At 40.8% G+C, this 13,905-nt stretch overlaps 2 protein-coding genes and 1 long non-coding RNA gene across 6 annotated transcripts; 1 reads left to right on the forward strand and 2 right to left on the reverse strand.

Annotated features, from left to right (window-relative positions):
- Positions 1 to 89: 89 nt before the first annotated feature.
- On the reverse strand, positions 90 to 4,228 carry dnd1 (DND microRNA-mediated repression inhibitor 1). Of its 2 annotated transcripts, XM_049718256.2 has the most exons (5): positions 4,081 to 4,228; positions 3,080 to 3,161; positions 2,323 to 2,648; positions 1,620 to 1,752; positions 90 to 1,019 (listed from the first exon to the last, which is right to left on the reverse strand). In XM_049718256.2, the coding sequence occupies exons 1-5, from the start codon at positions 4,096 to 4,098 to the stop codon at positions 487 to 489; spliced, it is 1,092 nt and encodes a 363-aa protein (XP_049574213.1). In that variant the 5' UTR covers positions 4,099 to 4,228; the 3' UTR covers positions 90 to 486. The 2 variants fall into 2 exon arrangements, with proteins under 2 accessions (XP_049574213.1, XP_049574212.1); XM_049718255.2 differs by lacking the exon at positions 4,081 to 4,228 and having other exon boundaries at positions 3,080 to 3,905.
- On the forward strand, positions 3,837 to 5,826 carry LOC125967304 (uncharacterized). Its single transcript, XR_007480697.2, has 3 exons — positions 3,837 to 4,037; positions 4,129 to 4,210; positions 5,687 to 5,826. It is a non-coding gene; the product is annotated as an uncharacterized lncRNA (long non-coding RNA).
- LOC125967288 (adhesion G protein-coupled receptor G3) lies at positions 4,783 to 12,543 on the reverse strand. 3 transcript variants are annotated; one of them, XM_049718244.1, is made up of 14 exons: positions 12,396 to 12,543; positions 10,400 to 10,493; positions 9,962 to 10,048; positions 9,824 to 9,872; positions 9,178 to 9,265; positions 8,595 to 8,723; positions 8,170 to 8,313; positions 8,052 to 8,106; positions 7,879 to 7,970; positions 7,366 to 7,484; positions 6,907 to 7,187; positions 6,530 to 6,635; positions 5,751 to 6,052; positions 4,783 to 5,271 (listed from the first exon to the last, which is right to left on the reverse strand). In XM_049718244.1, exons 1-14 carry the CDS (start codon positions 12,444 to 12,446, stop codon positions 5,156 to 5,158), a joined length of 1,713 nt encoding a protein of 570 aa, XP_049574201.1. In that variant the 5' UTR covers positions 12,447 to 12,543; the 3' UTR covers positions 4,783 to 5,155. The 3 variants fall into 3 exon arrangements, with proteins under 3 accessions (XP_049574201.1, XP_049574199.1, XP_049574200.1); XM_049718242.1 differs by having other exon boundaries at positions 8,595 to 8,753; XM_049718243.1 differs by lacking the exon at positions 12,396 to 12,543 and adding an exon at positions 10,714 to 10,770 and having other exon boundaries at positions 8,595 to 8,753.
- Positions 12,544 to 13,905: the final 1,362 nt, after the last annotated feature.

The raw sequence follows: 13,905 nt of genomic DNA on the forward strand, positions 1-13,905 counted from the left end.
CACAAAAAATAAGTTTTAGTCTGTGAAGGCTTCCGTGTGTATAGCACTATATCCGAGACGAATTATGTTGGTTCTACAAAGATGCCACCAGTGCAATTTCATTTCACATTTATCAAAACACAATAAAACACATACAAGGATAAAACAAGCTTAGTTTATCCAGACACAAAGATTAAGTTTCAGTCTGTGAAGGCTTCAGTATGTGTATAGCACTTTACCAGAGAAGCATTATTTGCATATGATGCAATGTTTGTAAAACAAAGACACCACCAGTGCAATTGAACATCACATTTATCAAAAAACCAATCAAACATTAAAACGCATGCAAGGATAAAACAAGGTCAACCGACTCAAGTCATCACACTATAACTACAATAAAAAACATGCATAAGGTAACAAACCACACTCAACATTAAAAACATCTTTTGAGAAAATCAGACCACACAAACAAAAGTAGAACAAGGAGATTATAGGCCCATAACAGATTTAGCGGGTGAAGACCTTCAGACCAATCACTGACTGCAGCAGCTGCTGGGCTGCAGCCTTTCGAGCTCTTTCCAGTGTGGCCGTGTCATTGGGTCCAGGCGAAATCATAATCTGCCCTGGGAAGACTCCCAGCCCAGGGACACGTATCTTATAATCAAAGTGGTAGACCTCATCAGGTTGAGCATAGCTGTAGATGAAATCAAATTGTGGCGGACCAAGTCCACTCACAGCACAGCAATTTTGAAGGAAAACCACTGGAGAAACTGACAATGCTGCGGTAGGCGGACATGTGGCTGATTTGGGGACAACAGGTTCTCCCACAGCTCCGCAGAAAGCAGCAGAAATGAAGGAAGGGCTTTGTGGCGCAGGATGAGGCATCTGTGAGATCTCCGCCATGTGCTGTGCAAACTCTGAAAGCCTTGGAGTTGAAGCCGGGAAGCTTTCAGATTTCTCAGGAAGGTGCAACTCATGGTTTACCTTCTCCGGGCACTTCCACTGGATTGAGATACATACGCCAAAGCGCTTCAGGAATGCTAGTGGCAAAAACGTGCATTAGGCAAGGCAAGTTTATTAGTATAGGACATTTCAACAACAAGGTAATTCAAAATGCTTTACACAAAACATGAAAGGCGTCAAAGAAAAAGCAAACATTAAAAGCATCAGGGCACAGTTAAAAACATTAAAAACAATTAATTAAAATTAAAATCAGTAAAAATCAAAATAAAACAGGAACAGAATTACAGTGCAGTTTGCAGCATTGAAGTAGGAAAAGACTGAGGCCAATGGTGAATACTTTAGTAATGCATACATGCCAATGGGCTGTTTTTTCCCCTCCCAGTGTGTTTCGCATTGTTAAACCTGGAAATGAGTCCATCGTTTGTTTGTAGTTTCTTGAGTTCACAATCGAATACAGAATTAAACCATATACTTGAGGAAACTATGAATGTAATGTTACCTTTCTAGTCATATTTTTGTCTAGTTGCTCCATCCAACTTTCTAGTCACTTTTTTGTCTGTAGTTGCTCCAGGTGAGTTTTGAATAGATTGAAAACATACTCAAATGACTCTTTTGATTTGAAAGGTCGCCGAGTCAATGTAAACAACCATATGTTCTATTTGCAAGAGTTCACTCACCTTGTCCCAGTGTCTTCTTTGCAATAGAAGCCATATAGTGGGTTGAGAAGACAACTACAGCTGACACGGTCATTGTTTCAGGTCCAGACATCAGAGAAAGGCTCTCAACCCCTTCTACCATTTTACGGAGTTCCTGGTTGTTAGATAATGGTGGAAAAGATGAGTAGATTTGATCAACAATAGTATTTATACGAGTTGAACATTTCATTGCCGTTTCATTTACAAAATCAGCAGATAGTGTGAAAGATGGTTGTACTTTCCCTTACATTATGAGCCAATCAGAACAACTGTCTCTTCTAACCTGAATTTCATCATTGAAAGGGAAGGGGAGGTGTCAAAAGTCATTTTTATCATGGGCCACATTGTGGTTACAATTTTCAGGGCAGTTATGGCTGTGAAACCATATAAATGTTTATCTCATCATATTACATATAGTACACAAAAAATGATGGAGAACTAGTTTTAGAAGTCCAGGATATTAGTTGTCCAAGTCAGTCAAGTGCAATAGCGCAACGCTAGTACTTACAGTATTGCATATGACAATTGGAAATTTTGGTACAGATTTGAGCAACAAAGGAGGTCATGGGCAAATAATCCAGCCATGTACTGAAGTGACTAAACCCTATGTGGTCGCTTCCCAGGGTTGATAAACGGAGCGTTAGTAAAAGTACAGTGCGTATTGGGAGTAAGGCAATTGCAGTACCTGGAGAAGATCATCTTCCCTGATTGTGGCGGATAAAGGTGTGAGGTAGATCTTCCTCTTCTCTAAGCTGAGGGATACAAATATACGCGAACCTGGTGCAAGCCTGGAGCCATTTAGACAGCGTATAGCATTTTTAGCTACTTTCGCTGAGCCGTATTTGGCATAAGCAAATCCACGGTTTTGCCCGCTGAAGTTCATCATGAGTCGGAACTCCCACAGTGGGCCCACGGAGCTAAAGAGGGGAATCAGCAGGTCCTCGTACGTGTCTCGTGGGATGTGGCTGATGAAAACCTCACAGTTCAATCCAGGCAATGGGCCATCCCACACTTTTGAAGCAATGGGGAAAAAGAGAAGGTAGGTGATGATTTTATTCACTAAAGTTCTGAGGATTTGACATGTGCCATGACAGGAAACACTTTTTTTTTTTTGAAACAGAAGTATTCATAAACTCTACCCTTAACAGTTATGTTAACCGTCCTGGAGAAATTATTCCATTTTTTTTTTCTTTAATTTATCCAGGCTATATGAATGGCATTTTACACCTTCTAGTTTTCTGATCGCATTTATGCATTTGTCTAAGAAGCATTGTATCACAATCAGAGGTGAAAAATCTCAAAAAGCTGTGAAAGTCTAAGCGGACGTCGACCTGCTTGCACTATGAACCTGCAAATGGATCATTCAATGAGCTTTAATCGCTTCAACAACACTTGCATTTCACCTAAATGCACACTGAGGTAATATATGATTTCATTCTCACCCTCAGGTGGTCCTCCATACTTGCGCTGACCTCTAACTTGAGTGATCTTTGTGTTGGTTGTTTTAATCCAGGTTTCCAGTGCCTGCAAACGCTCAACATACACCATCTCAGAAGTAACAAAGAAACTCCACAACGACAACCAACCCCTTGACATCTGAATCTTCATACACACACACATACACACATATGTACACACGCGCACGCGCGCACACGCACGCATATACTCAAAAGTTTGGAGTCACTTAGAAACGTCCTTACTTATGAAATAAAAACGTTATTTTTTTTCAATAACATTAAACTAATCAGGAATACACTCTATACATTGTTAATGTGGTAAATGACTATTTTAGCAAAAAATATAACTAAAAAATAACTCAAATCTGACCCCCTATGCACATTTTGCACATTAGAAATCGTAAACAGCAGCAACCATCTTTGTCACGCATGCAAGAACATTTTCTTTCAGATTACAAACAATTGATGTTTTATAACAAGTATAATCCACCTTTTCGCGTTCGGTTAAAAATCACCGAGATGGAAAAAAAATCTCTTCCCTTTTTGTTAATAGTCAATAAAACGTTTTTTACGGAATACAAGATCATTCGTATCACCATGATTTTATAGCGTCGTGGACCCTTCGACTTCGTAACCATTTTGTCAAAACAATATGTCAAACTTTGAGATGCGACGATGGCGCAATAACAGCAATTGAACAGTGCAACATAAATGCCGGAATTGATATGGAAAACATGTCAAAACCTCTAAAATATTAAATTCTACTGAAGTTTGCGGCCTTTCTTGCAGCACGCTTCAAAAACGAATAGCACGCGTGCTGCTTGTTATCTCTAGTTGACTCGGCCTATAAAAACTACAATGCCACGCGCCCCAAATTAAGACTATTGGCCAGCCAATTGAATACAATTAACCAAAGAGGAAACCGTTTCCAAAGCATCCACAGGTAAGGGTACTTTTGTAATAGATAAAAAAACAATAATTACTACCTGAATTTTGTTGTCCATCTTTTACGGTGCTTTATATCCAATTAATAGTTGCGCCTAGCCCTGCAAAGCCTGAGGTGGAGTCAAGATAGTGGCACGACTTGCAGATCTCAAGTGGAGCGATGTATTATGGGTAGGGTCTTTTTTTCGGCTCCTGAGCAGCGTTTAATATAAAGTGGAAAGAAAGGAAGAAAGCTGTTATTTGGACTAACTCAACCATTGGAATGTTTGTGTTTTTTTATTTGATGTATTTTAAACATGCATAGCCTCTGTCATTTGATGGTCCTACTCAGAGCGCGCACTGGACCGAGCAGCGTCAGCGCGAGCCTGCGACACCTTGATCGGGAAGTAAAAAGAGGGCTATTTATTTCGTGCGGGCTCAAGCAGCTGAAAGCCGATTCTATATGATGTGTTACGACCCAAAGCATATTACTGAGTTGCTGAGAAATTAAATGCGCAAAGTAGGGGTGTGCAATACTGATTTATTTTGTATTGATCCGATAGTGCGCATAAGGTCAATATCTCCGACATTGATACTTAACAAAAATTCTAACAACGACGACGCCAGCAACATAATATTGACAAGATCGATATAAGTCACGCTGAGAAGTTTTTCCTTTCGAGCGAGCAATCCAGTTGTTGGAAGTTTATCCAAATCTCCAAAGAAATCATTTTTGATTTAAAAAAAATAAAGACAAATACAAATGTGATGTGATTCTTCTTTATTGCCTAAGAGTACAAAAGTAACAGTCAGGATTTGTAATAAAGTCCCAACCATTAACATATTTCATATATTCACCATGACAATGCACCCATTATTATTATTATCTATTCAGTGTACATGTCAAACTCCAAATTCCACTCGAGAATGTAAATGCATGGGCACTGCCAGTAGCTATACATAATATTAAGACACTTCCAGTACGCCCCTCCGGATCTCTCCCTGTGGCAGCAGACAGTGTTTCTTCATCATCATCCTCTTCCTTTTCCGGTGTGGGTTTGACCAGAAAAACTATCAGTGCGCTAGCACGCACACACATACACACACATACCTGATAAAGTGTGTGTAGGTGGTGTGTCAGCTATTGAAGCTAGTGGTCATGATTCTTTGAGAGGATGTGTATTTTGAGGAGGAGGCGGCGTCCGACCGAGACTTGTACGTTAACGCCAAGGACCACAGGAACATAAAGACCCCTTAGAGATCAATAAAATACAATAATCAATAATATGTGCAGTTAGAGAGGGATCAATAAAATACATTAGTCAATAATATGTGTAGACTTTGAACCACTGGTTCTCAAGGCATGGCAGTCAGCAAAATAAAGTGCAGTAAATTTTCATGTCATATTGTTTTTTTAAAAGTGCAAACATATGGGAACGAGGGCACCAATGGTATAAACCAATGATTCTTTGGGACAATTCAAAGCTCTGACAGGATCATGACATATTATCACATAAATCTATCCCAGCCCCTGCATGAATATTTGTTTTTCATTAGAAAACTGATTATATTAGTGAGAATATAGTCATATATTTATAAGGATAAAGGTATCTTGTTTAACTGGCATTGGAATATAAGGGAATAAATGTAAAAATTCTCTTTGGAAAGGGTCCCTGGCCTAAAAGTTGGACAACACCTGTACCTTACTGCTGTTTGCTTTTCCTTGACTCACCATGTACGGAGTTGAGCACGGTGAAGATGTAGATTCCTGGCAGGGAGACGTAGGTGGCGCTAGACAGTCCAAAAGGTAAGCCAAGCACACAGCTGAGGCCCAGCACGGTCACGCAGTCCTTCCACAATCTGCTGGTCTTCTCCCTGGCGCCATTCGGCGCGCCGCCTGCTCGCAGCCTCCACAGCTTGAAGACTACCAGGCCCAACATGCAGGAGTTGAAGACCACCACCAGGCACGGGAAGACCATCGTGGTGGCATAAATGACTGCTTGCGTATGAATGAATTTGTTGTTCATCCAGCACCTGTTGGTTTGTAGAATGAGTGCACTGAGAAACTGGAGCTACAAAACAAGAAAAAAAATGGAATGTAGAATAAAATAATTTATGCAAACGCATCTCTAAAAGTTTAGCATTTTTTTGGATTGCATATTTACATGTTCTCCCCGGGCCCGCGTGGGTTTTCTCCGGGCACTCCGGTTTCCTCCCACATCCCAAAAACATGCTTGGTAGGCCGATTGAAGACTCCAAATTGTCCCTAGGTGTGAGTGCGAGTGCAAATGGTTGTTTGTCTCTGTGTGCCCTGCGATTGGCTGGCAACCGGTTCAGGGTGTCCCCCGCCTACTGCCCGATGACGGCTGGGATAGGCTCCAGCACACCCGCGACCCCCGTGGGGACTAAGCGGTTAAGAAAATGGATGGATGGATGCATATGATTTATCAATGAATAGACTATTTTTTTCCACATTACAAACATCAGTGATGAGGTTGTTGCCTAACTTACAGCTGTATTGTTGAATTATTGGAGTTGTCAGAGTCCCGCAATTTCAGCGTGTATTTGCCATAAACACCAGACACTCCACAAATCAAAGCGATCAGTGTGGGCATACCTGAACAGAAAGAAAAAAAACCCGTTATTGTTGGTTTAAACATGTCAATGTGAACAAAATAACTAAGTGTTTTAACTGCGCATGTAAGGGATAAAGCTACATCCAAGAAATGTCATTCTTGATTGTGGATTTTTTTTTACCTACGTATTGTCTGGTTGGTCTAGATTAGAATCGATCCTTGGCAATAAAAAGAGGTAGACTGTCATTTTGGAAAGCCTGCGTTTGATGTTGTGACCCATGTAGGACAACCTCGGTCTTCTGCATTCCTTACCCCAGCCCACCACGCTGAGTCTGAGCAGGTATCTCCTGATGTAGATGTTGAAGACACGCACCAGCAGGAGGTACAGGTGGAAGCCCTCTAAGGCCGACCAGCAGACAGCTGCCAGCAGAGACCAGTGCAGAAGGAAGCCCAGAGCCCCGCAGAACCAGTCGGTCTGCTGCTCGCCGAGCCTCCAGGCCCACAAGCAGCAGAGCAAGAAGCAGAGGTGCAGGCACAGCAGCGCCGCCGTCAGGTGCATGTGCAGGCCGATGGCTCTTTCTGGCTGCTGCTTGCTGAATGAGACAAACATCATTAGCTCATTGGTTGCCAAACTGGAGTCTCTGGATCCTCGGGGGTGGTCAAAATGATTACCTTGATGCCAAAAGTTTGGTAAATGCTGTATAAAATTACTTGATAATCAAAGTGCTTCTTTAATTTGAAGTAAAGTGAAGAAAAAGTTGAAGAACTGACTTTAGACACGAGTAGATGATCAAGCTGATGATGGTGAAGATGACGGAGAGCGCTGATCCCACATAAGTGATCAAACTCAGGTTGAAGGCGTCCTCTTCACTCAGTGAGAGATCAGGGTTCTGTTCGAGGAAAAGCTCAGGCTGTATTCCATTCTCTTTGAGAATGACTGAAACTATCTTAATGTTTTCAAAAATATTTACGTTAGGTTAGCTTAAACGTTCACACGTTTTTTGCAATTGCATTACTTGTAGCGGAGGAAAATTAGCAAAAAATAAATAAAATCTGGCGAGCATGAAACCCTTCAGTTGAATGTTTTCCAAAAAATGTTCCTGATAAACAAACAAACAAACAAACAAACAAACAAACAAACAAACAAACAAACAAACAAACAAACAAACAAACAAACAAACAAACAAATAAATACATAAATAAATAAGAAAAAATGTGACATGCATGTGTGTGACAAATGATGTAGTGTTTGTGTGTGTGTGATATTTTCATGATGATTTTTACCACAAGTACAGCAAAGAAGCTCAAATGGTTGCAACGACAAATAAATTCATTGCCAGTGTTAATGGTGATACAGCCGAATGTGCTCCAGTGACCTAGAAAAGAGAAAATGCAAATACATCAGCGTGAGGGGTGGTGCTTGGAGATGAAGACATGAAGGAGATGTCAGCGCCCACCAGTTCCGTCTTCCTCATTTATCTCCTCCCAGAACACACAAGTCCCGTTAGCGACCTGAAAGATTTGTTCAAAAAGTTAGAAAACAGCTAAGGAGAGGGACCCCTGGTTGGTTCTTACCTTCATGTTGTGTTTGAAGGTCATGGTGATGGGTTCTGAGAGGTTCTGCAGAGGGTTTAAACCTGCCTGCACCACCAGGACAGTCCCCCCCAACACTGTGCCTGGAGGGCCAGGAAGGAATCTTCTTCCATGTTTTTTGGGGGGCTATGGAATCAGAAAGATAGTCTGTAATGTCTTTAAGGTTTGATATTTCCAATGGGTACAGATGATCTGTTCAATGGAATGCGTGCTGCATAGTAGAGTTTTGGGAAGTGCGTCTATGCTTTGCATTTGAACAAAGTTTCACTGTACATTTTGGGGCTTAATGTAATTGCTTAATGTAATGCTTAAAATTCTCCTTCAGTGCCAACATGGTATAATCCAAACATCTAGCCTCCCTCTCATTTAAAATAGCCAAACAAGATTGGATGCTCTCTCCTACTGACCTTGAAATATGCACTGTCAAGCACAGTGACCACCACCACCACCAGGTCCTTGGACTCGGGTGCTCTGCTTCTCTGGAGGGCTGACGATGGGATGTGAACACCATGTTCTGGAGTCGGGTGCTCCTTGCGCTGATATTCATTCAAGAGCCTTTTTTTTTTCTTACCATCAATAATGTGAGTCAATTGCAACAAAGTTTTACTTCTCATTCCTTTTCGAACATGAAATGAAATCATCATTGTGTAATGTCGATTGTAACATTCGTGCCAGATCAAACCTCACTTTAATTAAAACTGTAAAACTAATGCCATTCCTGATTTAAGTGACTCATTGAAGAACATTTGTGACTGATTTTCAATATTGGTGCCTGACTGAATTGATTATGACATTGATGCCTGGTTTTAAGCATGATTGAGTCAATTAGTATACTCGACCATCATATTCATGCCTTGTTCGAATTGAATTTAACACCCAGTGATCATGCACGTATACATTTTAAATAGCTATGATAAACAGCGAGTCAAGGTTCTCTGTTTGGTGAGCAACGGTCAAAATAAAATAAAAGCACATAAGAAATCATCTCACCTCTTCGGAAGGGTCGACCGTCCTAGAAATGAAGCTGCTACTACTTCGTCCTCTTGATTTGCAAGTTACAATCCACTGCTTATAACATCTTCAAACATAATAGTGACACAATATAACACCACGGCTTCATAAACTTCAGTGCCATTTAGGGCAACACTAAAATGTTGTGGTCCAAAATTGAGGGGATGTTGTTTTAATTTATTTGCTCATACAATAGTTAACTTTTTTTTACATATATTTGACAAGCAAGAAAATTGAGTGCCAAGTGAGACATATTTTGTATCACTTCTGTGTTTCCTACGCCTACACCCTACGTCAAAAGGTTGCGTCATAATTTTTGTTCCCTTTTTATTTCATCTTGTTCTACACATATACATCATAATGTATGATTTCTTTTTTTAGTCCACTTTTTTAATTTTTTTTCCAATATGCTCATTCTAGTTTATGTTACAATGAAACATAAACCAGTTATGATGTTTTCTAATAGTTTACAAAGAAAATACAGCACCCTTGTTTAATTTGCCCTTTCAAAAATTGAATGGTGGATTTAAGGATTGAACGTGCAGTGGGAACACTGTAGAATGTTGGCACTCCATTTACACTTGTGGTATTGAACATGTGTGCGAATGCACTTTAAGGAGATTACCTGATCCAGGAACTTTGAGCAAGGCATTCAGAGAGCACGTCTTCACAGTCTGTCACAGAGAAGGAGGAAAAAAAAGAAAGTTGGAAAGGTCAGAGGCATTGAGAAGAAATGCTAAGATTTGGGATAGTGTCAACTCACCCTTGCTCTCTGGAGGTTTGTCGTTCCCTTTGGTACAGATGGCGGCCGGCCTAATATTGGTAACGACATCGTTGGACTCCAGGCAATCTAAACACCAGGCCAAAGAGAAGGTTATAACGCGGGAGGGAAAAGTAGAGCCCCCCCAGGCCACATAAGGCACAAATCCAAAGTACATCTCTACATTTCTAACTCATTAGAAGAAAACAATAAGTCAACTCAAGTGTTTTCATAGCGCACTTTAAAACAACCACTGCTGCACAAAGTTCTGTTCATGGAGCCAGACAACAACAAACAGTTAAAAACAACAAAGACAAGAAAAACATTCAAATAAACTTACTTGAATTACTTATGATATATACTATTTTTTTAATTGAATGACCTGGCACATCTGACCATTTTCCAAAACAAAAGTACACAAAGGTTTGGGGACAAACTCACCCTCATCGGCGTAAGACAACGAGAGCCAGAAGAGAAGGACAAGCACTTGCATCACGGGACCCCAATCTAATAACAACGTCTCCTGGTGTGATGCCTGTCAACAGTGTCACATCACTAAAAATGAAACTGCTGGTGAGTGGTGTAGGACAGGAAGTGATGCACGTTTTTTTTGGCTGCAGTAAATTTCATGCACAGTCTGATAGCAACATTCTCACACTTTCGTCTGTCAACCATAGCTTGGGATTCTTTTTTCCCCTTCATATTTAAAATTCTTACGGGATTCAGGAGTACACGTAGTAGTGATGTTTATATACCGTTTTATGAAGAATTCTGGGAAAACGTTCTCCCAAAAGCATGAGAACAGCAGCTTTTCATTACTTTCTGTCGGCTATCTAGCAAGAAAAAGAAACCACTGATTAAATAAACGTCCAGAAAAGATGTAGAGTTTGGTGTCCGAGTGTAATATTAGAGTAGAAAAAAGAGGAAGTTTCGAAATGTGTCATGCTCAGAAAAAGCCACAGAAAAAAAGCCACACTTGACTAAGCAAAACTCGAAGCACATACTTTGAGTGCGCAAGAGCACAGGCATTTCCAAACGTCACCTCAAAAACCTCAAGTAGGCTTAGAGTATGGTACACATTTTTCATATTCAGGATGATACCAAAACATTTAACTTTATATGTCAAACAAAATTATTACTACTTATTACAGAAAGGTGTGTGTGTGTGTGTGTGTGGGGGGGGGGGGGGGGGGGGGGGGGTTAGGGTGTCTGCGTGCGTGAGGCGTTTCTGATGAAATTGTATGTGACGTATTTCCATGTGAGTGAGATGTAAATTTTATTTCCGTTTTACATGTTTCTTGGCCCAAGAGAAGACAAAAGTTATTTTCAGCCAGTAAAGCACAATGACAACATTCTTAAGATTTCAATTTATTAGGAGCTTCGAAATCATGATTGGATATTACAGAAGTAAGCTGTGCTTATGTACAAGTCGGTATTTAAGACAGCAAATGTTTTGAATGTAAAATATACATAATATGTTGTCCATATGTTGTGCACACTTAGCTTTCTTACCTTGACATCCACACTACTTAGAAAAAATTCTGGATATTGGACTTTCAGATGAAATTTCAGGATAAAATGCACTATGGGACACTGCTGGGATGCCGCCACTCTCACGACGGCACCATAAAAATAAAGACATCAAAACACACTACGACTCAAAATTGTCTCATCAGCTTGCCATTTCAATTTATCTTTTTCTCACTGGCAGACAAACGCGTCTGTCCCATGTGTCTCCTCATGTGCCGGACAAATGTTGAACGGTCACTGAAACTGGTGTGGCAGACTGAACAGGTAAAAGGTTTCTCTCCGGTGTGTCGTCTCGCGTGTGTCGTCATGTGTCCCTTCTGAGAGAACCTCTGGCCACACACCGAGCAGCTAAAAGGTTTCTCTCCTGTATGCGTTCTAATGTGTTTGTTCAGTGTTGAACGGTCGCTGAATGTCGTGCTGCACACCGAGCATGCAAACGGTTTCTCTCCAGTGTGCGTTCTTGTGTGCGTCGTTAAGTTGGATTTCCGAGAGAATCTTTCGCCGCACAAGGAGCAGCTGAAAGGTTTTTCACCTGTGTGTCGCCTCATGTGCTTCACTAACGTGGAACTGTCACTGAAACTTGTGCTGCAATATGGACAAGTGAAGGGTTTCTCCCCAGTGTGCGTTCTTGTATGTTTGATCAAATTACCCCTCTGAGCGAATGTTTTACCGCATACCGAGCAGATGAAAGGTTTCTCTCCCGTGTGCGTTCTCATGTGGACTTTCAATGTTTTCTTGTCATAAAGGCTTCTCCCACAAATAGAGCACGTCAAGTGTTTGTTGTCAGGACGACATGTCCGATCACCTTTCCAGCGTTTGGCCCAACGCTCATCATCAGAATATGAGTGTGTGTCCTCGCTCTCTGATAGTTGTGCTATGTGACTGTCGGCTTGGGATCGCTTCTCACCGTCACTACCATGAAGCTGTGAGGAGTGAGGCTCGTCTTCGTCATCTTCATTCTTCACGATGACATGAATCACTGGGAAGTCCAGCCCCCCAAGCTGCTCACCCTCCTCATTGATACTGTGTTCATCCTCTTCCTCTTTAATGCGGGGAGGCTCTGGCTCCTGCTGCTCCACCCTGGAGCGCCATTCCTGGTCCTCAGTTGAATTGGCATCTTTACTGACATCTGAAGGGCAGAAAATCAACAACTGTGTGAAAGAATTAGTATGTTGATAATAGTTGTGCGGTCACTGAGGTTACCCGTGACGGATTCTTAGCAATTACAGTTTTCCACATTTACAGCTTTACTCTAAAACAGAATACATTTCCCCCCGCCAATTCTACACACCAAACCATTTAATGACAAGTGACAACTTGACAACTACAAAAACTAATTAAAAAATTTAAAATTTCTCATATATTTGCAAAGCTCTCAAAAGCTACATGTTTTCTTTTTGTTGTCAATATGAGCTGGTGTGTACATAATATTGAGATTAATAACAAAATAATTCATTAGATTTGGGAACAAGGCTTTGTCTGACAATTTTGTTTGATCAGAGAAAGATGTTCAGAAAGTACTCCAACACTGCACCAGATATTCAAAACCAGTAACATTTGGTTAATAAGTTAAGACTTGAGACTTATTTATGACTTGTGTGACTTGACACCTTGGAATAATAAAATGACTTAATGAAAAAACAAACCTGTGTGCAACACGCAACGATGTCGATGTTCGTTCGCTTTTCTGGCAGGAAGAAACTCCTCTTCGTACTGGGCTATCATTCTCTGCGTATTTCTTCACCAATCAGATTTGTCTAACTATGGATCAAAACGCTCTCAGCTTTCCACTGTCAACATGTTAGCCTTGTTAGCATGCGTTGCTAACAAACGCGTCTTTGTTCGCAGCTAGCAAGTGCAGCCAACTGGAGGAGTTTCCAAGCGCACCGACACGACGTTAAAAGAGTGTTAAAATGTTTGCTGTGCCATGTGATCGGACAATACAAGAGAATTGCGAGAAAATCGCTGCAATTACAGTTATAAAACGGTTTCTGCAATCACATCATTTTGTCGGTGAAAATCTGACGTGCAGCGATCAACTACGGACACATCACTTGGACAAACTTTACGTTCTCCATTTTTACACTATTGAGAGGTGTCTCCAGATTCGGTCAGCGACGACGGAGAATCAATTAAATAATTTGATCTTTTTTCATTTAATTTTATTTTTACTTGATTTATTGTTTACGTTGGCAGTTTTAGTCTTCCATACCTCAAGGGCCACTCGTCTGAATATTTTAGATATCTCTCTCTCCGTCTGTCGTTCTCCCTCTATCATGTAAAACCTGAATAAGAAAATATTGAAATTTGTGGTTCTTAAGTGACAAATTTTGTAATGGTCATGCAGTATAATTACGTTTACAAGGCACTGAGCATAATATGCATAAAATAGCAGACATTATTTGCAGATCTTTTTT

The sequence above is a fragment of the Syngnathus scovelli genome, chromosome 4, assembly GCF_024217435.2.
Source record: "Syngnathus scovelli strain Florida chromosome 4, RoL_Ssco_1.2, whole genome shotgun sequence".
Taxonomy (NCBI): domain Eukaryota; kingdom Metazoa; phylum Chordata; class Actinopteri; order Syngnathiformes; family Syngnathidae; genus Syngnathus; species Syngnathus scovelli.

Coding starts and splice junctions, on each gene's coding strand:
- LOC125967288 (XM_049718242.1), bottom strand. CDS start 12,446: ATGAAGATGACGAAGACGAGCCTCACTCCTCACAGCTTCATGGTAGTG. Junction 10,494..12,395: donor ACAGCTTCATGGTAGTGACG/GTGAGAAGCGAT, acceptor CACTGTTGACAG/GCATCACACCAGGAGACGTT. Junction 7,188..7,365: donor ATCATCTACTCGTGTCTAAA/GTCAGTTCTTCA, acceptor TGTCTCATTCAG/CAAGCAGCAGCCAGAAAGAG.
- dnd1 (XM_049718255.2), bottom strand. CDS start 3,299: ATGCGTGCGTGTGCGCGCGTGCGCGTGTGTACATATGTGTGTATGTGT. Junction 2,649..3,079: donor GTATGGAGGACCACCTGAGG/GTGAGAATGAAA, acceptor TTGCTTCAAAAG/TGTGGGATGGCCCATTGCCT. Junction 1,753..2,322: donor GGGAAGATGATCTTCTCCAG/GTACTGCAATTG, acceptor TCTAACAACCAG/GAACTCCGTAAAATGGTAGA.